The 23,484-nt window shown below is 43.0% G+C and overlaps 1 protein-coding gene across 2 annotated transcripts; it reads right to left on the reverse strand.

Annotated features, from left to right (window-relative positions):
* Positions 1 to 4,023: 4,023 nt before the first annotated feature.
* On the reverse strand, positions 4,024 to 22,063 carry ZNF558 (zinc finger protein 558). Of its 2 annotated transcripts, XM_045831659.1 has the most exons (8): positions 21,698 to 22,063; positions 17,441 to 17,521; positions 14,955 to 15,067; positions 14,388 to 14,476; positions 13,767 to 13,893; positions 8,201 to 8,296; positions 7,628 to 7,710; positions 4,024 to 7,130 (listed from the first exon to the last, which is right to left on the reverse strand). In XM_045831659.1, the coding sequence occupies exons 1-8, from the start codon at positions 21,949 to 21,951 to the stop codon at positions 6,348 to 6,350; spliced, it is 1,626 nt and encodes a 541-aa protein (XP_045687615.1). In that variant the 5' UTR covers positions 21,952 to 22,063; the 3' UTR covers positions 4,024 to 6,347. The 2 variants fall into 2 exon arrangements, with proteins under 2 accessions (XP_045687615.1, XP_045687616.1); XM_045831660.1 differs by lacking the exon at positions 8,201 to 8,296.
* Between the last annotated feature and the right edge of the window lie 1,421 nt (positions 22,064 to 23,484).

The following is a 23,484-nucleotide window of genomic DNA, read 5'->3' on the forward strand; positions in this document are numbered from 1 at the left end:
GTGCTTGCCTTCACGGTGTTCACATCCTTGTGCTTTGGGATGGGGACTACTAGTCAAACAATTAATAAAGAGAGTCGATCATATAGTAAGTGCCATTGAGAAAATGATTCCCCATAAATGTGGCAAGAAATGTGGGAACTGGGGACATTCATTTATTGAGGTGGGAAAGCCTCTCAGCTCAGAGGACATTTGAGCAGAGACCTAAGGAAGTTGTGAGAGCCATCCCAGTGGCTCTGTGAGAGTATCAGCCTGGGCAGGATAGGGACCCTGATGCCGAGTGGTGCTGGGGCAACGGGACAACAGTGAGATCAGTGCGAGTGCAGTGGAGGAAGAACACAGGAGAGTTGGAACTCCAGGTCAGCAGTGCAGCAGACCCTGACTGTGTGGGGCCTTCTGGGAAATGGTCTCATTGTACTCAGTACATGTACTGAATCGGAACAACACATGTTGCTGGGACCAGGGAGTCGGAAAAACAAATAGGGATGCTGCGCATTTGGTGACTGGAAGAAGAGCAAGGAAGAACAGGTGAGGTGAAGGACCTATTACTGAAATCTGAGGACACAACAGACAGAAATAACTGCACTACAGGGGCTGAGAAGAGGCCGAGGGTAGCTTCCGGACTCCAGTTCTGCTGCAGGGACAAGGACAGCACACGGCCGCACTCTGCTCCATCCCTCCAATCTCCCACCTGGGCTCCCCACTGACCAACTTAAATAGCAGCGCTAAGGCAATGGGCCTATTAAAGCAGGCTGCCCAGGCTAACCTCTCAGTCACAGAGCAAGGTGGCAAAGAGTGGATCTGGAAGAACAGAGGACATTCAACACTGTTTACTCCCTTCAGCTTCTTGACATCAACTCGTGTCCTTCATCTAGTGATAAGTCTGTGTTCTCCTAAAAGATACAAAGGAAGCCCATCAACTGTGTTACTTTAGGGTAGTATCAATTAGATCACACTCACACTAGATACCTGAGGCTTTTGGTACACGTTTTTTGTTTCTAACGTAAGACAGAAGGAGGAAAGAAGGCCCAGGGGGATAGGTGGGAAAAATGAACAATTAACTAAAAATATAGCTGCCTTCTGTTGCTGCTTCTGCACCTGGCCTGGCAGCCTTCCCTCACCGCTCATTTCATGTGCCCCTTGTCTCTGTGGGATCCTCATCAGAATGGGGTTCATTACTTGATAGTGTGAGTTTTGGTCTGGGGGAGATTTTTGCTTAAGGGACTTTATTGAGGAGTATCTGTAAAGGAGGAACCGGGATTGGGAAGAGTAAGCGACTGAACTGTAGTAAGTTAAACAGAGTTTACTTGATTCCATAGGGAGCTCTGGAGCTGGGGTGGTTTTCCAAACGTGTCTCAAGTCGATGCAAAGGAACTGGGCCTTTGTAACCAGTCACTGGAAGGGCTGCAATCTTAGGTGTGGCACTTTCCTTGGCCCAGGGAAGTCACAGAGGATGGCAGCATAAGCTATCAGCAGCCAACACTTCTGGCAGCTGGGGCAGTAAATGACTTAGTCCTGAAAAAAAGAATCTGAGAAATATACCACCTCCTCCATTTTGATCCACCACTTACTTTGCTCAGATGCACGTGCTTTTTAACATAAGTGAACATTGAGTTATGGTTGGTCTGGTTGCCTAGAGAAGCTTGCAAGAGGAGGATCACTGGGACAGACTGACAGCTCTTGACAGCAGCTTTTCTCAGGGTTGCAACTGATAACTCTCATCACAGTCCTCTGCTATCCACTTCAGATGCACCTCAGCTGCTTTAGGTGGCTTACTAGGGGGGATGATCCAGAAACACCTGGTCACCCTGTCCGTCTCAGGGCACAGCTGCTACACTTGCTTATCACCCAAATTTGGGAAAGATATCAAGAGATATCCCAGCAGACTGCCAGAGTGCCAGATGTTTCGTCTGTCTTCAATGCCTAACATAAGTCCCATATCCTCCAGGTGGCTAAGTCACGGTGGCAGAAGCCTTGGTGACTCCTTTCCTACTGGCTTGTCTCATAGCAGTCGTAATGTTCAGTGGGGCTCTCAGTCTGTCTGCTTGTGGAAGGGTCCCCCTCTGGAAGCCAGGATCTTTAGGTTAATTATTTATTTTTATCCTCACCCAAGGATACTCGCCCAGAATGGGCATTGGACCGGGGATCATTTGCGCCGGGGCTGGGGATCATACATACCCACATCAGGAATCAAACCTGCAACCCAGGCATGCACCTCTACTGGGTATGAACCCACAAGTCTTTGGCCATGAGACGACACTCCAACTTAGCCACACTGGCCAGGGTGGTTAATTTTATTTACATACATATTATATTTATATATTATATATATTTATATTATATATATCTATTTGGTGGTTAATTTTATTTATATATATTTATATTAATATTGTATGTTTCTTCCCAAAAGCCCCATGGCCCATCATACGTGAAGGAGGCGGCGACCACTGTAGACTGCAGGTAGGAACAGCAATACTTTGGCAGCACTCAGGACAGTACAATAGCTGATGGAATTTCTGGGCAGGGGTCTAAAGTTCCCACTCAGGTGATTCACAAGAGTAGATTCCAAGAAGCGAAAGGAATAAACATTTCTGGACATTTTTCATTAGCCCCAAAGGATCCCCTTCTCTATCTTCTGTACCCAGGGTTAGTCGAGATAAATCACATCCATGGGCTTTCTTACCTTATAGTTTCTGGTTGGGTTTGGTCAATGGAGAGCTTAGGCATTAAATAAAAAAATGAAAGAAAATGAAGTCTTGCTCTGGCTACTTCTTGCAGAATTGGGGCTGGGTACTATTCCTGACTTCCTCTTAACTCCCAGTATGCACCTCTCTCGTCTCCAGTTTTCAATAAATTGTCCCCTCCCCTCGCCCCTTCAGGTTTAGGGGTATTAACAGAGCCCTGCCCTTACCATCTACTGTGTACCACTCACCTTTTGTGGTTCTTCTCTACCCTATCTACAACAGTATGAACAGACCCTTTACAAACACTCTACTCAGATATTTGTTTCCTGCTGGGACTCTGACTGATATGCCAACTCACTGAAAGTGTAAGGAAAAGTCCTAACAATGACCCATAAAACCCAGTGGGACAAGAATCCACCAAATCTGACCACATTACCTTCTACCTCTACTGGTCTCTGAACGTCCCCCACTTGTCCTGCTCTGTTCACACTGGCCTTCATGTGGTTGGCCTTTCCACATCAACACCACTCTTGCCACACAAATTCACATGACTCGCTGTCCCAACTCATTAAAATCTCTGTTCAAGGGCCCCTTAACTAAGAGGCTTTCCTTTCTAATTCTCTATAAAATAGCAAGATCCGAAACTCCCTTAACTATCTTACAGTACTTCAGTTTCTCATATAACACTTATAATAACAATGTTATTATATGTTCTCAATTTTTCTATAACCCGTCTTTCTCCTACTGGGGTGTATTTCAATGGCAAAACTTGAATTTCATTCATTGTTACAGATACCAGTGTCTCTAACAGTTTGGCGTATAGAATACATTCAATAAAGAGGCCAGTGGTTAACTGCACAGACTGTGTGGGTTCAAACCTGGGCTCTACCGCTTACTAGCCACTGCACTCAGGTAAGTAATGTAAGTGTCCCATACTAGTTTTCTCATATGCAAAAGGGGGATATTAATGGTACATACTTTTGGAAGCTTATATTGAATACTCAGTAAGTTGACATTCATAAGGCATTCAGGAGAGTATCTAGTATATGGAAAGTGCTATTTAAAAGCTTGATCATTTATTAATGTATTGAAATACCTGGCTATAAAAATATGGTCCCTATGATAAAAGGAAACAATTCACAAGAAAATAATTAATCCTGTTGCTTAGTTATGGTACATCAAAATATATAAATAAAAAGGACAGAATTACAAAACTGAATGTTAATTTATAACCAAAGTGAAAGACCTGAACACACATCTATCACTAAATATAAACAAGTTTGAGCAAAAATACTCTGAATCTGTATACTGTATCAAAAAACAATGAATGTGAGTTAATGGGTGTATATATAATCTGTATTTAAAATTTATTGAATGCATAATGTTTTCAAACAAACATGGCACATTTATAAAGTTTGACCAATAACAGCTTTACCAGTTAGATGTTGAATTCAGCTGGACATTAGCACAACACCTCCTTAAAAACAAACCCCCCAAATCACTTTGGCTCCAGTCTCTCAGAGGTTACTTTTAATCACATATGAAGCCTAGGAATAAGTCATTCAGAGTTGATACAGCCAAAGAAGCTTCTGGGGAGCCTATATCAGTGTGACTTTTTAAAATTATTTTTTTTTGTCATCATAATCAAAACATAGCTCTTCCAATTCCAGGTCTTGAGCCCACTTTCAAGGGAAAACTTAGTTAAGATGCATAGAATATAAGAAAGGTGAACAAGCAGATGAGGGACCCCCAGTGACTTCTGCCTACTTCTTACAGCCAGCACAGCAGGTCCACACACCTCTGAGCTTTAGGGAAGCTTTACATATTGAGTATTTTCAATATTGTTTGACAACTTGAACAAAATGTTTTTTTCGTTAAGTGAGTAAGTAGGGGAGAATGGGCATTGGGGAAGAAGCTAAAAGTAACTGCTATACTAGGATATAAAGATAAAAATGAATCGACATCACAAAGTCCACTTAGTTGACAAAAATGTAGTTAAATTAAAAGTGTATAGTCTATATAATATTTCATTATGATAAACTAAATCACTCAGCAGATATTCAGAAATACATTTGTAGCATACTGCTATTTTAAAAGTGTAAATGATGATGAACATATTAGATACCAAACTATAGAACATAACTTTAGGTTTATGGTATAGCTATAGACATAAATGTTTATACTAAAACAAAACAACTGAAAATTCATGAGCTAACCGACCAACCTAAGGATTAGACACTGTTAAAGACAATACCACACTCATAGGGTTGATGTTTTCCATTCCCAGTGAAGTTATTTTGTGGCTGCTCAGTGAAGCAGTGAGGCTGAGGCATCGTTGCACTGACTGCATTCCTAGTGTCTCCCTCCAGTGTGAGTTCTCACAGGTCAACAAAGACTGGAATCACAGAAAGATCTTCCAAAATTAATATGCTGACAGGTTTTGCATCCAGGGAGAATTTCATGTTTGTTTTTTTTAATGTAGAAGCTATTATTAAAGGCATTCCCTCAATCTTTATATTCATAGGTTTCTTTGCAGTGAGTTCTGTTTTCTAAGAATGGGAAAAATGGAAGACTTTCCAGTACTGATAACATTTAATCAGTCTTTCTCTCCAGAATAAATCCTCACATTTCTCAAAAATTGAGAGAACATCAAGGCTTTTCCATTGCATTCAGAATATCTCACCTTTTGCTCAGTAATGTGAATGCTTGTGCTGTAGGGTTTTCACATCCTTTATATGAGTGTTTCGCTGCAGTGATTTCTCATGTGTGTTCTAAGGGATGAGTGCTCCTCAAGTTTTCTGCATTCTGATACTTGTAAAGTTTTACCCTCAGTGTGAATTGTCACGTGACTCTGTAGTGGTATCACTGAAAGCCTTCCTATAGCTATTACATTCCTTGGGTTTCTCCCCAGCACATGTTTTGTGCCCATTAAGGTGATTTTGAGCTGAAAGCTTACCACAAAGACTGCACTCATGAGTTTTTTCTCCAGAGTTAATTAACATGAGAGTTTCTGAATAATCCTTCACATCAAACAGATTGAAAGGCCGAAGGCCTTTCTCCATTGATTTCATGGCAAGCTTCTCAGATGGTTCCCAATGATCTCTCTCCTGGTATACATTCCTGTTAGTCTCCTTCCACAGTGTATCAGGACTGGTCTGTATGTCCAACACAATACGGAAGTAATATTATGTCCTTCCACAGGTCAGCCATAAAAGACAACATGGCTTCAGCACTAGCTCTCCCTTAGACCAATGCTCTAGAGGGAACCTGCTGCTATCTTACAAAAATACTTAGACCCTGCGGAGATGCCTAGATGGTGAGGAAATGAAAGTTCCCTGCCAACATCCAGCACTAACTTTCCAGGCATGTGAGTGAGCCATTCTGGAAACAAGCTCCTCAGTAGTGAAAATGCAGATTAATTGTAGCTCCTGCTGACAATCTTGACTGAGCCCTCATAACAGATCCTAAGCCAGAACTACAAAGTTAAGCCATTTATGAACTTGTGACCTACAGAAATTGAGAGATAATAAATGTCTGTTGTTAGAAGCCACTATGTTTTACAGGGACATTTGTTATGCAGCAACAGGTAACTCATACACCTAGGATGAGTTACCACAAGTCGTCTGAGGGACAAGAAATCAATGAATGCTTCCCCAGTTATTGCATTCAAATCCACCTGTTATGTATTTTCTTATGCACAGAAAGGTAAGAGTTAGTGGTGAAAGATTTTCCACAATGATTACATTCATAGGGTTTTTCTCCAGTGTGAGTTCTCACATGTTTCTTAACAGCTGAGAGGTTATTAAAAGCTTTCCCACAGTTACTGCACTCATAGGGTTTCTCCCCGGTATGAATTCTCCTGTGCACAGTGAGGGAAAAGCTACTACTGAAGGATTTGCCACACTGAGCACACATATAGGGTTTTTCTCCAGTATGAGTTCTCATATGCTGTGTCAGATAGGAGCTCTTCCTAAAGGTCTTCCCACAATCATGGCACTCGTAAGGTTTCTCCCCTGTATGAATACTGTTGTGCCCAGTAAGGGAGGACCTTGTGCTGAAGGCCTTTCCACACTGATTACACTCATGATGATTCTCTCTCGTATGAATTCTCTTGTGGCTTTTGAGGTTACAGCTGGTACGGAAAACATGAAAACACTGGTTACATTCGTAAGGTTTTTCTCCAGTATGAATTCTTACATGCAGTCTGAGGGATGAGGGATCATTGAAGGCTTTCCCACAGTCATTGCATTCATAGGGTTTCTCCCCATTATGTATTCTCTTATGAATAGTAAGATACGATCTACTGCTGAAGGATTTTCCACATTGGTTACAGTCATAGGGTTTTTCTCCAGTATGAATTCTCTTGTGCTGAGTAAGGTTAGATTTTGTGCTGAAAACTTTAAAACACTGATTACATTCATTGAGTTTCACTCCAACATGATTTCTTTCCTGTTGATAAAGAGATGAATGAAAACTATAATTTGTAATATTTTCCATATTCGGTTTTGTCATAAATTCTCTCTCCTAGGAATTTATTACATTATTATCACTGATGTTTTCACTGTTTTAGTGCTTGTACATGACTTCTGCCCGGTGTGAACTCTTAGAAATTCAAAACAATACATGCTTTGCCTCAAGTCCTTACCATGCTCACAGAGCATTTTTACTAATTTAAGACCACTTTATGATTCAACAGACAGTATCAGAGACACATTTAAAAATCTTAGTCACATTTAAGGAAATATTTACTTGTGGAAACTCTCAGTGAAAAAAGTTTGGAGCTAACATAATTTCCTCCGAATTCACCATTTTTTCACAGCATCACTCCAGAGACACTATTTTCTTTTGTGTAAATGATACTTTCTTTTAATGACTCTTTTTTTTTTTTTTTAACTTTTAGAATTCTCCTACTGTGAAAAACTAAGAATCACACATGTTAGTCTTACCGCTTTTACGCCACTAGAACGTTTTTTTCTAAAAACATGCTTCTTAGGAGTTAACCATTTGGCTTTAAGTATAGTCTCCAAATCTGAAACAGATTGAAAAGAAATTTAAATTGATAAAGAAAAGAAATAGTAAAGCGCATACATGAGTGAAGCTAGACTCAGAGGGATTAGGGTTTTTGAGGAGGTCTGCAGTGAGAGGGATATGAGTATGAAAACTGCAGGTTTTAAAAAAGGATTCTGGAAGGATTAAGATTTATCAGAGATTTACAAAAGAAGGAATTATCAAGGATGCAAAGTATAAAGAAATAGGACAAAAAGCTCATATGAGACTTTTATTTTAAGAAGGAGATGTCTTTTTTTTAACCTCTGAGTACAAAGTAAAGTATGAGATGTTGAACAGAAGTTTAAAAAAGAAAAAAGAAAGTTAAAACCAAATGTTCTTGGCCATCTCCATTAGGAAAAAAAAAAGACATTTTCTAATGTTCTCTGATATTTCTTACTGTAATAATCCCACATCCCCAATCACTGGCCACAGCTATTCCTCACAAGGGCTCATATCCATGTGGTGCTCACCTGGACAAATGTCAGGGAGAACTCCTCTCCCCTCTGCCATCACCTTGTCTTCTGGCTCCAACGGAGAGATTAGGCTGAGTTTATCAACATGATACCCTAATCATGTAGAAAAGACATGTTGAAGGGGGACTATGCAGGTGACAAGCAACTCCATGAAACTGAAGCCAACAATTATAGAGATGACCAAGTGTGACTTTTGGAACAGTGACTAATTATACCTAAATTCTTTTGAATATTATGACTCTCAAGGAACAAAAATACAAGCATCCTCACTCATATCTAGGTGACGGCATAAATACTGTTGACACTGGGATGAGGGGTTTAGTGGCGCTGACCACCTGCATAGTGAAAAATCTACACTTAATTTGACTCCCCCAAAACTTTAGTTGTCCCTTGGTATCCATGGGAGACTGAGTCAAGGGTCCCCTGTGAAATGAAAATCCACAGATGCTCAAGTCCCTTATATAAAATGGGATGGAACAACACATACAGTTGTCCCTTTACATTCACAAATTCCCAACCCATGAATTGAAAACTACTTTTGATCTGTGGTTGGCTGAATCTTCAGATATGAGGCCTGGGATATGAAGGGCCATCTGTATATTTATTGAAAAAATCCACATATAAATGGACCCACCCAGTTCAAACCTGTGTTATCCAAGGGTCAATTTAGTCCCAAAGCCCATGACAAAGTTTAAGTGCACACTTCAGAAGCTCTAAAAGCTTTAACCATGGAGACATAAAGACAGGGTAGGAAGCAGACACATTCAGTTCATAGTGGAGACATCAGTCGGTAAGCTCTGCAAGGGTAGAGAACACGTCTGTCTCATTCATCACCATACTCCTAAACCAAGCACAGACCCAGGAACACAGAAGTGCTTAAGAAAGACTTGTGAGAAGTAATGACTTCGAAAATGAGGAATATTAAACTTCAAAAGCCCATCCTGCACAAAAACTGTGAATAAACTGGCAAAAACTATCAGAATGAACTTTATTAGAGCTCTGGAAACTTATCACAAGATTACCGCAACTAGGAGAATGCTTAATCAAGAAAAAAAACCCACCACGACAAATGACATTTTAACTGATCCTTGATCCACCCTGTATTCCCTCCTTTGTCTGTGACCTTGAAGACAACATGCCACATTCCTACTACTGGAAGGAGCAGAATGGACCATTACCTCAAGGAACTGTGATAGTTTTGACCTTTCTGAAGGTCTAGCTCAAAGGGCTTGATTTCATTGATCCAATCCTAAGCTGGACAAGGGCTGAGCTGGCTACCCAGCGGGTATGCACTAAACACATTTAGAGGCAAATCTATCAACAACCACCACCTGAAGCAAGGGAAAACAGCAGAAGAAAACAAAAGACTGGCCAGAAACTTAGAAGGAAAAGTGTGGAATAAGATATTCTGGGGAATTTTTGAAATGCTCATATTGTGGGGAAAAAAGGGGTGCTGTAATAAATCATAAATTCCTAACTGGGCAGGTCATGGTTGTTAGTCACATAACATAATTTCTTTAGGGAAAGGTTTTTTAAAGCAAGTCCTGCCCATTGGTTTTAGGCATATATGTTCACACACTTTTGAAATGCCAGAAGTAATACCTCTTGAAGGCACAACCATCCTCAAGAGAACACAATCTTAACTCTCCTGTAATTTGTTCTACACCTTGCTTTTTCACACCTTTCTGTAATCTTCCTTGTGTTCCCTCCCTAATTTCAAATACATAAAAGAAACCACAAAACTGGCATTCTCTGGAGCATTTGAGGTCTTGATTCCTGGCAACTGTCTTTGGTTTTGCTTAAACTCTTATAAAATTTTTGTATAGGTTTTGGACTTTTTTTTACAGTGACAATTTTAATATAATAGCGTCATGCATTCCCAAGTTTGGGCACATGCTCAGAAAAAAACCTGAAAAGGCATGAAAAGACCTGAAAAGACACCATGCCTTCAACTCTGGCTGACCTTTAGGCTCTACATAAGCAGGATGGGAAGGCTATGGCAGAGTGTAAACCCCTTTTATATATTCAGAGCCCATCTGCAGAGACTAGTTTTTTGTTTGTTCGCTTGTTTGTTTTTGTTCCAGGCATTCAAGGAGATTTCTTAACACAGCAGAGCCTTCCGTGTCCATGCACAACAAATTTAGACATTATAAAGTTAGTTCACAAACATCACTAAACATACATACAGCATCAACTACAACAAGCAACAACAACAAACTCTGGGGAATGGAAAAATATTATTCCAGAATTGCCATATTATACTATTCCAAATGTCCAGTTTTCAGCAAATGAAATTATGAGGCAGGCAAAGATACAAATGTATGGCCTGTTATAGGAAAAAAAATTAGAATAGTCCCCAAGAAAACCTAAATATTAAACTTACTAGGTAAAAAATTTAAATTATTTTAAATATGGTTAAAGACCCAAAGGAAACCATGTACAAAGGGACGTCCACTTTAACCACCCTTATTTAACATAGCACCAGAAGTCCTAGACATAGCAATCAGATAAGAAGAAATAAAAGGCATGCAAATTGTAAAGGAAGAAGTAAAGCTGCCATCATTTGAAAGTGACATAATACTGTATATACAGAACTCTAAAGATTCCATCAAAAAACCACTAGAATTGATAAATGAATTCGCTGAAGTGGCAGTATACAAAATAAATATCCAGAAATCAGTTGCACTTTTATGCTCCAATAATGGACAATCAGAAAGGGAAACTAAGAAAACAGTCTCATTTACAACTGCACCAAAAAAACAATACCTAGGAATAAATTTAACTGAGGAGGCAAAAGACCTGTGCCAAGAAAATTGTAAGACACTAAAGAGAGAAATTGAAGAAGATATAAATAAATGGAAGCATACACCATTCTCATGGATAGAAAGAATAGTTAAAATGTCCATGCTACCTAAAGCAATCCATAAATCAAACACCTATCAAAATACCTACCAAAATTCCTATCAAAATACCAATGGCATATTTCATAGAACTACAACAAATAATCCAATAATTTACATGGAACCATGAAAGACCCCAAATAGCCACAGCAATCTTGAGAAAGAAGAACAAAGTTAGAGGTACCATGATACCTGATATCAAACTATACTACAAGGCTATATAGTAGTCAAAACAGCATGGTACTGGCATAAAAACAGATACATAGATCAATGGAATAGAATAGAGAGCCCAGAAATAAGTCAACACCTATATGGTCAATTAATATTTGGCAAAGGAGACAAAAACATACAAAGGGGTTAAGACAGTGTATTCAATAAATGGTGTTGAGAAAAGTGGACAAATACATGCAAAAAAAAATGAGACTAGACCACCTTCTTACACTATACACAATGATAAACTCAAAAAATGGACTGAAGATTTACATGGAAGCCATGAAACCATAAAAATTTTAGGAGAAAACATAGGCAGTAAAATCTTAGACATTTCTCATAGCAATATATTTTTTTTCTGATATATCTGCTCAGGAAAAGGAAACAAAAGAAAAATAAATAAGTAGGACCATGTCAAACTAAGAAATGTTTGCACAGTACAGGAAACTATCAACTGATGAACAGACAACCCACCAAATGGGAGAATGTCTCTGTCAATGATACATCTGGTAAGGGGTTGGTATCTAAAATGCATAAACAACTCATGCAACCCAACACCAAAAAGGCCAAATAATCCAATTAAAAAATGGGCAAAGGACCTAAATAGGCACTTCTCCTCCTAGGACATACAAATGGCCAATAGACATATGAAAAGATGCTCAACGTCACGAATCATCAGAGAAATGCAAATTAAAACCACAATGAGACATCAGGGCATACCTGTCAGAATGGCTATCATCAATAAATCAACAAGTGCTGGCGAGGATGTGGATAAAAGGGAACCTTGTGCACTTGGTGGGACTGCAAACTGATGCAGCTCCTATGGACAACAGTATGGAGATTCCTCAAAAAACTAAATATGATATACCATAAAACCCAGAAATTCCACTTCTGGGTATTTAGCCAAAGAAAACAAAAACATGAATTTGAACAGATATATGCACCCTTATGTTTATTACAGCATTATTTACAATAGCCAAGCTATGGAAGCAACCTAGGTATACATCAATAGATGAATGAATAATGAAGATGAAGTACATATGTACAATGGAATGTTATGCAGCAATAAAAAGAGTGAAACCTTGCCATTTGTGACAACATGGATGGATCTAGGAGGTATTACGCTATATTAAATAAATCAGGCAGAGAAAGAGAAATATTGTATGGTTACACTTATATGTGGAATCTAAAAAACAAAACAAAGGAACAAACAAAACAAAAATAGACTCATAGAAACAGACCAAAGGGATGGTTACCAGAATGGAGGGAGTGGGGGCTGGGTAAAAAAGGGCAACATAGTCAATAATATTGTGATAGGTTTGCATGGTGACAGATGATTACTAGAATTAGAGGGGTGATCACACTGTAAGCTATAGAAATGTTGAATCATTATATTGTACATCTGAAATTAATACAACCAACATAATACTGTATACCAACTGCACTTAAATTTAACAAATTAAGAAAATGGAAAGACACCACAGAATGGAAGAAATTATTTCTGAATCATATTTTGAATAAAGGTGTATTCAGAATATATAATTAACTTTTATAACCCAGGAACAAAAAGATAAACCACCAAATTAAAAAATTGACAAAGGACTTAAACAGGCATTTCTCCAAAGAAGATATACAAATAGTCAACAAGTACACAGAAAAATGCTCAAGATCATTAGTCATGACGAAAATGCAAATCAAAACAATGAGATACCACTTATACCCACAAGAATGGCTATACTCGAAAAACAAATGTTGGGGAAGCTGCAGAGGAGCCTGAACCCTCCTGCATACAATGGCGAAGATGCTGGGCAAAACAGTTGGCCGTTTCTTAAAAAGCTAAACATGGTAATATATGGATCCCAGCATCCCATTCCTAAATAAATACCCAAGAGAACTAGAAGTACAGGGTTAGGTAAAACTTGTATACGAAAATGCATAGCAGCATTATTTATAACAGCCTGGATGTAGAAACAAACCCAAATGTCTATCAACCATTGAATGGGTAAGCAAAAAGTGCTATCTTCATAAAAGGAAATATTATTCAGTATAAAAAGGAATAAAGAACTGAAATACATTCTATAACACAGCTAAACCTTTATATATTATACTGCCTGAAATAAATCAGACACAAAAGATCACATATTTTATGATCCAATAATATGAACTGTTCTAAATAGGCAAATTCAGAGACAGAAAGCAAAGGAGTGGTTGCCAGCCACTGGGAGGGAGTGGGGGATGTATGGGAATTGACGACTTAATGGTGATGACAAGGTTCTGAAACTGATGGTTGCACACCACTCTGAACACACCAAAGCCACTGAGTTGTATACTCTGAAGTGGTTAAGACAGTCAATTTTATGTTATATGAACGTTACTTCAATTTGAAAAAGAAAAAGAAGGAAAGACTTGTTACCAGAGTCAGTAAATAAGTGCAGGAATGATGTCGGGCTTACCAAGCGACGCCAGGTTCCTGCAGTTCTCCAGCATCACATCTTTGTACAGTGTTTTTTGAGAAGGGTCCAGCAGTGCCCACTCTTCCTGGGTAAACTCTACACGCACATCCTCAAAGGTCACCATGTCCTACAACCAACAAAACCCTTAAGGCTTAGCCGAGGACCACCCCACTGAGGCCACACAGGAAAAGGGCCAAGGGTGACAAGAGTGGTGGCAGGGAGTCCAAAGCAGGTGTACATCCGAGTTCTGGGCTCGACTCTCATTTGCTTCTGGGTTCAGCCCTCAACCTCAAAGGTTGAGCATAGGCCTGGGACATTGCAGAAATCAGGAAATACTTGGTAAGTGTATAAATGATTTTCCTAATGGCCACCATCAATTGCTTGAGTTTAGGAAGCAGTCACGTCTTTCCTTAGCATCCCCTTAAGAACTATCAGCAGAACATGATGTAGACAGTGACCTTGCAGGAAACTTTGCAATGCAGTCAGTATTGACATCTGCTGACCTTGTTCGGGCAGCCCCTCAGACCTGGTCTGGCTGTGAGGCTCCAGGTCACTGAAGGTGACAAGTTCAGCTTTTGGCCAAAAAAAGGAATGATTTGGAAAAAGGAAAACCTGACTCACCGGTAACCAGCCTGTCAGGAAGCCATGAACAAACCCTTCCTCCTCTGTGCAGCCTTTCTGAGGAGATGCTGGGCACAGGGGAGACTGAACTGGAGAAGAAGAAATGAGTCACAGGTGAGTCACAAGGACCCGGCACTCACAAACTCCCCTCCTCCCTGAGAGTAAACATCCCCCAACACACCCGCCCTTTCATTAAGAAACCAGTGCAGGGCCCTGTCTCATCAGGGTCAGAACACAGGGCTCAAGAGTCAGAGTGCACTGAGGAAGAGACTGTTCCCATTTCACAGATGAGGAAACTGGAAATCCAAGGGACATCATCATTATTTTGTCAAGTTGGTAAAAAGAATTAGAGGTAAAATTCAAAAGCTCCGGCACATTTACTATACAGGTGACATCTCCCTGGACACTCACACCACTGAAGTCCCAAATACCAAAACCAAATTAGGTACCAGTGACCTCTGGGCTCCACTCCCGCCTCATCTGCTCAGCCCCCTCCCCCTCCCCGCTCTGTGGTACAGGGGCTTTTAACGCCTGGACTCTGAGAGCCTCCACGACCCCACAGCTTACCACACGTGGGGAACAGAACCATGGCCATGATCCTGTGATTCAGATGGTAAATTTTCCCGAACCACAGGGCAGTGGGAGAACCAGGGCGCTCCTCCGAGGACTCCCACAGTGCTCTATGGAATAAATGAGAAAATAATGAAGATCCATAACCTCTCTCCCTCTCCGGATTACCAAGGACGACTGTGGCTTAGCCTGTCCATCATGTCCTCCTGCAAAATGCAGGGTCTTTGTTATTGGGCCTGTATTTTGCCTAGCAGGTGACAGACCCAGAGCCGTGTGAGGGCAAAACTGGTCTTCTGTCCACCATGGTACGATCAACGTACTATTACCGCTCCATCCCATTTTACATCTCAGCTTCACTAAGTCTCTGGGCACGTTCTTCCCATCCACGTAGTGGTCACAATCACGCCCCCAACCTCAATCCCTATTCACTGGAGACTGCGGCCCCACCTCACCCGGATGGTGTCAGGCCTCACTCCACCTGGGCCACACACTTCCATGGGCACCGCCTCAGGCTTAGTCTCCACCCAACACTGTCCCGCTGTCCAGGACAACAGTTCAGAAAGTCCCCTCTCTTTGAACAAAACCTCCCAAATTTCTCCTCTATTCAGTCTTTTTTTTTCTCCCCACATGTGCCCTTCTACCACATAAAGAACAGTCCACCTACTATCCTACTTTCTTGCTACTTACCAGTTACTTTCTCTCCTCATTTCCTGTGTATCGAGCTTGGATTACAATGTCCCTCATTTCCACAAATGTCCTTACCCCTCACCCGCCCTTCCCAGCGCTCCAGCAGCACTCCAACCAGGTGACTGCAGTCACCTGCTGCTCTGTGGCAGCACTGGGGCAGGCCAGCCTGCAGGAGACCTGAGCTACTGTCACCTCTAGATAAACATGGTCACCAGCGTGGAAAGGGCCCTTAATCCTGCAGGACAATCACTCCGATAAGCTGATGGAGCTTCCTACACATCACGCCTTCTCTAATCTCTTTAAATCTCATACATCCTCACCTTTTCCCCTTACAGTAATCAGCTTCCTAGATGGACAATGATTCAAGCCTCCTGATATTCACACCTGCATTTCATTAGGGCTGAGCTGCGTGACAAATAAAATACTGTGGAGGTGACTTCCAAGGTTGGGTCATAATAGACACTGCAGCTTCTACCTGGGTCTCTGGCACTGCTTGCTCTGGGGAAGCCATGTTGCGAGGACACTCAAGCAGTCCTGTGGAGACAGCTACTTGGAGAGAAGCTCATGCCCCTCTCTGACAGCCAGCACGAGATGCCGGCACGTGAGTGCGCCACGTGGGAAGTGAATCCTTCAGCATCAGTGCAGCCTTCAGATGACTGCAGTCCCAGCTGGTATCTGGCTAAGAAATCACAAAAGTGCCTGAGCCAGAACCTTGAAGCTAAGATGAATTCCTGAATAACAAAAACTGTAAGAGACAGGAAATGTTTGTTGTTTTAAGCGACTAAGGTTAGCAGCAGCAGATAAGGAATACACCCTCACTTTCAGCAGATGGATGACCCTGCACCCTACTTCTCAGAGTGATCATCACAAGAGGAATCTACCTTCTTGTCTTGCCACCAAAATGACAATCTGAACAGGGCATCCTCCGTGTCTTCTGTTACAAACCAGGAGCTGTCTTCCCTTCTCTGTAAGGCCAGATTCCACAGCTTTGTTCTGTGTCCCACGCCGCCTGCCTTCAGGAGCTGTACGCTACTGATGGTCTCTCGTTTACCTTTCCCTTGAAGCTCCCCCACTCTACTGAACTCAACTGCACATCATTCAAACCTAATGCAGTATTCTCAGTAGTGACGTAAGTCCACCCTAATGGTCGTTGTCTTTCCAAGTGCCTCCACACCACTGAGCCTCCTATTTTAGAGATTGTGGTGGATTTCAATACCGACCCTTTGGGCTGCCCATGTGTTTTCTCTTCCTGCACTTTAAATTCCTGTTTTTATGTTTTAAATTCACCAATAAAGAGGGAACCCATGAAACCTTAGGCCCCTACCCTATACGCCCATAAAAGGGGAACCCCAGACCCATGCTCTCTCTACCTGTGACCTCCCTGTGGGGCCCAAGCTGTGCTTTCCAGGTCTTGTAAGCAATGAACCTGTATCTTTTCAGTTTCCTGATGGTTACTGGTGAAAGGCATCTTGCAATCATAATCAAACCCACAAGGGCTGATGTAGTCATGTCAGTTATTAATAGACTGAGATCAGTCCAAAACAGTGAGAGTATTCACTGTGGCCTTATTGACAACATCAAAGGGTTAGAAACAACACAAATGGTCACCAATAGGGAGTCAGTTCAATAAACCATGGGATACCCACATCATGAAGAAATAAGCAGCCAAAGCAAAGAAAAATATGCTTTTTAGGTATTGATAGAGTCTTAGCTCCAATAAACTTAAGTGAAGAAAAAATCAAGGTACCAAGTGGCATATATAGAATATTTCCTTTTTATGAGAAGGGAACACCTACCTCCTCTCCCTGTAGTTACAGAATAAAATGTAATTCCATAAAAGTAGCTTCTTGAGGTCTCTGTGTGTGTCCTCCAGATACCTAAAAGATGAAAGTGATAGGGGGTGTGAGTGTGTGCAGGGAGGGGAACATTAGACCCATAAGTGAGTGTGGCCAGGTGCGAAAGACTTGTAGGGAGTCGCTGCCTCCTGGGCTCGTGTGACCCCAGATAACGCTCCCACTTCAAAGACACCGCATTCCGCTCAGAAGCTGTGGCTGTGCTACCTTACCCGGCAAAGAGTTTTGCAGATGTGATTAAGGTAAAGATACTGAGGTGGGGAGATGATCCTGGATTATCCAGGTGGGCCCAGTGTCATCACAAAGGCCCCTATAAAAGGGAGGCAGGAGGGTCAGGGTCAGCAAAAGAGATGTGATGATGAAAGCAGAGGTCAGAGGGTGAGAGGGAGGTGGGAGATGCTCTGCTGCTAGCTCTGAATTTGAAAAGAGGGGCACTGAGACAAGGAATGAATGCAGGAGGCTCTATAAGAAGGACAAGGCAAGGGAACGGATTCTCCCCTAGACTCCAGGGGGAATGCAGCCCTGCCAACCCATTTAGGATTTCTGAAGCCCAGAACTGCAGGAAAATAAGCCTGCAATACTTTAAGCCACAAAGTTTATGATAATTTGTTACAGCAGCTATAGCAAACTAATACAGCTTCTCACATCAAACCCTCCCTGAGCCTCGGTGCCAGTCCAGCAGACCCACACAGCTGTGGCAGAATTTCCCTACCTGCTGCAGGTGGAGGATGGCTCCTTTCTCCCCACCAGGGACCCTGTTTGCAGTTACGAATCGGCACAGTCACTGAGCTGAGGAGAAGGAAGAGCCAGAATCCAGCCACCTCACAGAGCCCCACGAGAAAAGGCGGCTGACAAGGTGCCTGGGAATTTCAGAACCCAAATACCCCTTCAAGGTGTTTTGGCAGCTAAAGTCTCACATGAGGACAGAAGGGGGCTCTGTTTGGTTTACAGATTCAGAGACTTCTGTCCCCTCTTGGATATGTTGGTGCTGGGAGGGTCACAACAGAGAAAGGGCCACCCAATACCACTGGTGCCCCACAGAACCTTCAGTAATGGCAGAAATGTTCTGTAATTCTGCTGTGTTCAATATGGCAGCCACTAGCCACAGGAGGCTACTGAGCACTTGAAATGTGGCCACTGGGATTGAGAAAATGAATTTTTAATTGTATTTTTCATTGGTTTAATTGCAATGGCTACATGTGGCCAGTGGCCACCATGGTGGACAGAGAAGCTGTAGACATTCTCAGGCATGGTTTTCTTTAGGATGTGGAGGAGGGGCATGTGAGTGGCAGAGCAGGGTGAAAACATAGACCTGGGTGAGGGTGAGGCCTGCAGGTTCAGGTGGACGGGCACTAGGAGCATAGTGGGTGTCCTGTGCCTTCTGACAAGTGCATGCATTCATTACATTCTCTTAGTTCTAAACTCCAAGGTCTCTCATTCCTTACTTGTTTCCTCCTCCACAGCCATGATTCCAGGGTTAGGGAACAACCATCTTAATCTTAAACTTCTTCCTAACACCTCCTATCCTCCCTCTTAAGTCCTTATTCTTAACCCCGAATTCCATTTTAACCATTCCATTGTGCAAAAGCCAAAATCACACGGCCTCTTCGGTGCCTGCTCATGGGCCCTGGAACAGAGTCCAGGGCAATGCCTGGTCTGGTCCTGCCTGCCTAGCTGATCAGCTTGGCTCATGTGCCTTCCCCATGTCGCTGTCTTGACTTCAGCCATCCCTGTCTCCCCAGTTCAGGGAGCGCACCAGAACACGTGCACTTTTGGCGTTGCTCTCAGTCAGTTCTCTCCACCTCGGCACTCTCTCGAAGGTACCCCCACACCTTCACTCCAGTCTAGTCCTAGGACCAGCTAAACCCAGTCCCAACCTCAGCTCTCAAGCTAAATATCAGTCCTTTTCAAGATGGCTGGCTTCCCTATTCCTTGAGGTTGAGTCCTCTGTGCCAAGCTCCCACATCAATTATGTGATTGATTATTTAGAATGCAAACTGCATGGAGGAAGACAAGGTCCGCTTGGTTCTCCCCATGCATCTGGCCTAGAGTCTGGCCCATGCAGATGATGAACTGTCCTGGTTTGCCTTTGACTGCACTGGTTTGAACACTGACTGTCCTGTACCCTGGCAAATCCCTCAGCACCGAATAAATAAGGATGGATGGCTGGTCATACTATCCACTGCATAACAAGCAAATATTCCCCTCAAGAATGCTACAGGAAAGCTGATGGAAAAGGCATGCGTGGGAGTGCACTCACATACAACATTAGTAAAGCCCAACCATTGAATATAAAATTACTTAACATGCATCTCTGCAATATGAATCACCAGACTGTTATTTCAGGGCAGTTTTAAGAAACAAAGTTAATTTCCATTAGAAGGCAATTGTGGAGGTCAGTCCTTAGAAACTGGTGTCCTACCCTTCAATCTGTAAATTGTTGCTTGATCCTCCAAATGATTTCAAATCTCATTAAGAAAAAAAATGCACTTGCTCAAAATACATCTGGTTGCTAGTTAGTGTAAATGTCTATTATGGGGATGGGGCTGGATGGAGGGGAGAGATTGATAAAAGAGAGGAAGAACTCATGGGCATGGACAACAGTGGGGTGTTTGCGGGGTGGAGGGAGGGGGAAGAGGGAGGGGGAGGAGGGTAAAGGAGGGGTAAATTGTGATGGATCAGACTTGACTCAGGGTGTGAGCACACAATACAATGTACAGATGTTGTGTTGTAGAACTGTGCACCTGAAACCTGTATAATTTCATTAGCCAGTGTCACCCCAATACATTCAATAAAACCCCCCATAAATTTCTGTTATTGATATACGCTCAAATAATTTTTCCTCCCAACATGCCCATATTTTGAACGTTTGTAGAATATTTATAGAGCTTTAGAAGTCCAATTCAATAGGCCTGAGGAATGCTGCTAAGTAGTCCTGCTGGTCTTGAGTTGGATGACCTGTCATCCTTCATATACAGGTAAAATTAAATATTTATACTTATACAGTATACCCTAACATTTTTAGTCTTATGCAATGTGAGTAAATACACATTTCTAAAGTTACACATTTTATTTTAGTGTGTACTTGTCTATATATAAGTACATATATACATACTTTTTGCATATAACTGTATTTACTGATTTATACATACATAGTCACACACACCTGTTTCCTTGAATATAATCCACCAAACATAAATCATTTTTCTTAAGATTCTCTCACTGTTAGTGGCTCCCTGGGTTTATAATCTGAGCTTGGTAGAGCCCAGTAGCTGTTTTCTGCACAGCAGAGGCAGCTGGAACCTGTTGTTTCAAGTTTCACACAGCCCTCACCTGCTCACAGAGAAATCTTCCACCAGTGAGGAAAGGTGGGCCTTGATCAAGGCTGGTTTCAACTCAGACCTGAGCTGTGGCGGTGCTTGTCTTGTCTGGGGCGCAAAGAAACAGCAGATTGCTCTTGAGTCCTTTTATAGGGCATAATTCGGTTGTTGAATGGAAAAGCATCCCATTCATTTTTCTTTCCCCTATTTACTGATTAACGTGTAATTGTTGGCTGTGACTGGATTTTCCGGATCCCATCCAGCCACCTGCTCCCCGAGTGGGAGAAAGCGGGTTCGTGCTGTGTGCAGTTGGCTTGCTCAACTCATTTGGCCGGATGGTTAGTTGTTGGTGACTCCAGACACTTTAAATATGGCTTGTCACTTGGGGGTCCCTGTAAGTGACTCAGCTGACTTGTAAAGAATTCTCACAGTTCATTCAGGGATTCAGATTTCAAGGCCCTCGGGCAGGGTTTCCCATCCTCGGCCCTACTGACATTTGGGGCTGGATAACTAACTGTTGTGATGGCTGAGCACTGGAGGTCGCTGAGCAGCAGCCCTGGCCTCCACCCTCTAGATGCCAATAGCGGACCCCCCCACCCCCAGCCATTTGTAATAACCCAAACAATGCCACTAGACACCGCTAAAAGTCCCTTGGGGGGCCAGAATTACACCCAGTGAGGGTGATGATGGTCGGGGGAAGCTCTCCAGGAGCGACAGCGCCATCCAGAGCAGGGAGGTAACAGCAGCTTCCGGCCGACCTGAAGGACCAGCCCAGAGGAGGAAACTGGGTCCCGGGAGGGGCGGAGAATCCCTGGGCCGCGACGGAGGTGCCCTAACCCCATGCCCCTCCCTGCACCGCCCCGGACTACCCGCGGCTCACCTAGTCCGCCCCTCGCACTGCGGCCACACGTACCACGTGAACACGTCCCACCCAGAGAAGACCGAACACGTACCGCGCAGCCAGCCACCCACGACTGCGTCCACGGCGCCTCCCTGGGCTTCTACTTCCGGTCTCGGGCTGGCGGCTCCACACGGAAGTTTCCGGTCATGGGCTGGCCACCGCGGAGAGCGAGAATGCCGGGGTCTAGGGGCGGAGGCGGTGATCGGAGAGAGCGGGGGCGGGAGGAGACCCATGGGCGGTTCGTGAGCGGACGCTAGTTTCTGGCGTCCAGCTGGCGTCCGGGGCTAGCTAGGCTCTGGCGACTCCAGACACAGACCGCAGGGCCGTGAGCTAAGGCCAGTTCTCAGAGGGCGGGTTCGGCAGGGACCAGGCTGTGGGTGGCACTAGGTCCAGGGGGCGTGGTCGTGGGTGGAGATCCTTTCTGCCCGCAGTCGAGGGGACCAGGATGTAGGCGGGACCAGGCGCAGTGGACCTGGTTTTGGGCGTGGAACCAGATTTGTGGTTAAGATTGCGGGTGGGTACCAGACCTGGGGGCGAGGCTGGAGTAGAAGGTACGACGAACGGTGGGAAAGACCAATTCCAGAGATGGGGATGAGGCAGGGACGGGGCTGGAATACAGTAGGCGGGTTGGACAGTGGGAAAAAAATCGGCTCTAAGGGCGAGGCTGATGGTGGGGCTTTACCAGGATCCCTAGACTGTACAGGTAACAGGAAGGGTAACCACAAATCTTTCCTCACTTTTTCCACCAGGTTCACACAGCCTCACAAAGCCTAATAGGATGACAAGCTCATGTTTATGATTTTAAATTTTTGTGCGGAGTTTTATTCTTAATTTCTTTGTAAAAGCGTACCATATATTCACATTTCTCTACAACTTGCTGTCCCAAACGAATAGAGAGGGATCTAACACTGTCGCTGTTTTATTTTTAAAAAATGTTTGTTTTTTTTTGACGGGGAGGGACTACATCATAGATAAACATAGTAACACTTCAAAAATGGCCACAGAGTCAGTAGAATATTCTTACTCCCACCACTGTCTCCCAGTCCTTTTACCCAGTGTTGGGGGAAATCCCCCAAAGTCTAAATTCAGGATGAATTCCGAAGAACTGACACATAGCCTTACTCGAATTCGTAGGAGCTTTATTAAATTCAGAGCAGCCTTGATAGGGGAAACTTACATGGGTAAAGCAACTGCTTGTTTCCAGTGGTGGCTGCTGGGAATAAATCCACCCCCCTCCCAGGACAAGGTCTCCTTTTTATAGGGGTTAATAGTAAAACCATATGGTGGGGAGTCACTGCAGACCACCTGCAAGAACAATGAATGCATTTCTATGTTAACATCAAGACGTTATCCAAGCTCTATACATTCATTACCCATTTCCTGGGGCTTGACAATTATCTCTGGGTGGCGTTCTGGCTTTCTGGGTAGTCAGCTAAACCTCAGGCTGCAGAGAATTAAACAGTTGCAGAAGGTTAAACACAGAGAGTCCAACCTTTTCCAGGTGCCTTTACTGCTGGAGACATACTGCATGTCTAAATAAGTTCCCCTACACCCAGGTGTAAACATCCTTTTCGCCTCTGTCCTTCCAGATAAATATAGTGGTGTCCCCAAGGAAAAAAATTGAAGCTGGTAAATTGTCTCATGCATATGAGTCCACTGAAAACAGATTTATATTTCTAGTGCAGAGTGATGAACCAGTGATGAATTGATAGGAAGAAAACAAAGCAACAAGGGAAGTTTAGCATTTTAAAGGTCAAAAGAAAAAA

The sequence above is a fragment of the Phyllostomus hastatus genome, unplaced genomic scaffold (genome assembly GCF_019186645.2).
Source record: "Phyllostomus hastatus isolate PE091 unplaced genomic scaffold, TTU_PhHast_1.1 phas_contig_159, whole genome shotgun sequence".
Lineage (NCBI taxonomy): Eukaryota > Metazoa > Chordata > Mammalia > Chiroptera > Phyllostomidae > Phyllostomus > Phyllostomus hastatus.

Excerpts from the sequence above, each read along its gene's own strand:
- ZNF558 (XM_045831659.1), bottom strand. The coding sequence starts at position 21,951 with ATGGGTCTCCTCCCGCCCCCGCTCTCTCCGATCACCGCCTCCGCCCCT. Across the intron at positions 8,297-13,766 it reads CAGGAACCTGGCGTCGCTTG|GGTATCATGTTGATAAACTC; the intron begins GTAAGCCCGACA and ends CTACATGATTAG. Across the intron at positions 7,711-8,200 it reads TCTCCCTGACATTTGTCCAG|ATTTGGAGACTATACTTAAA; the intron begins GTGAGCACCACA and ends AATCTGTTTCAG.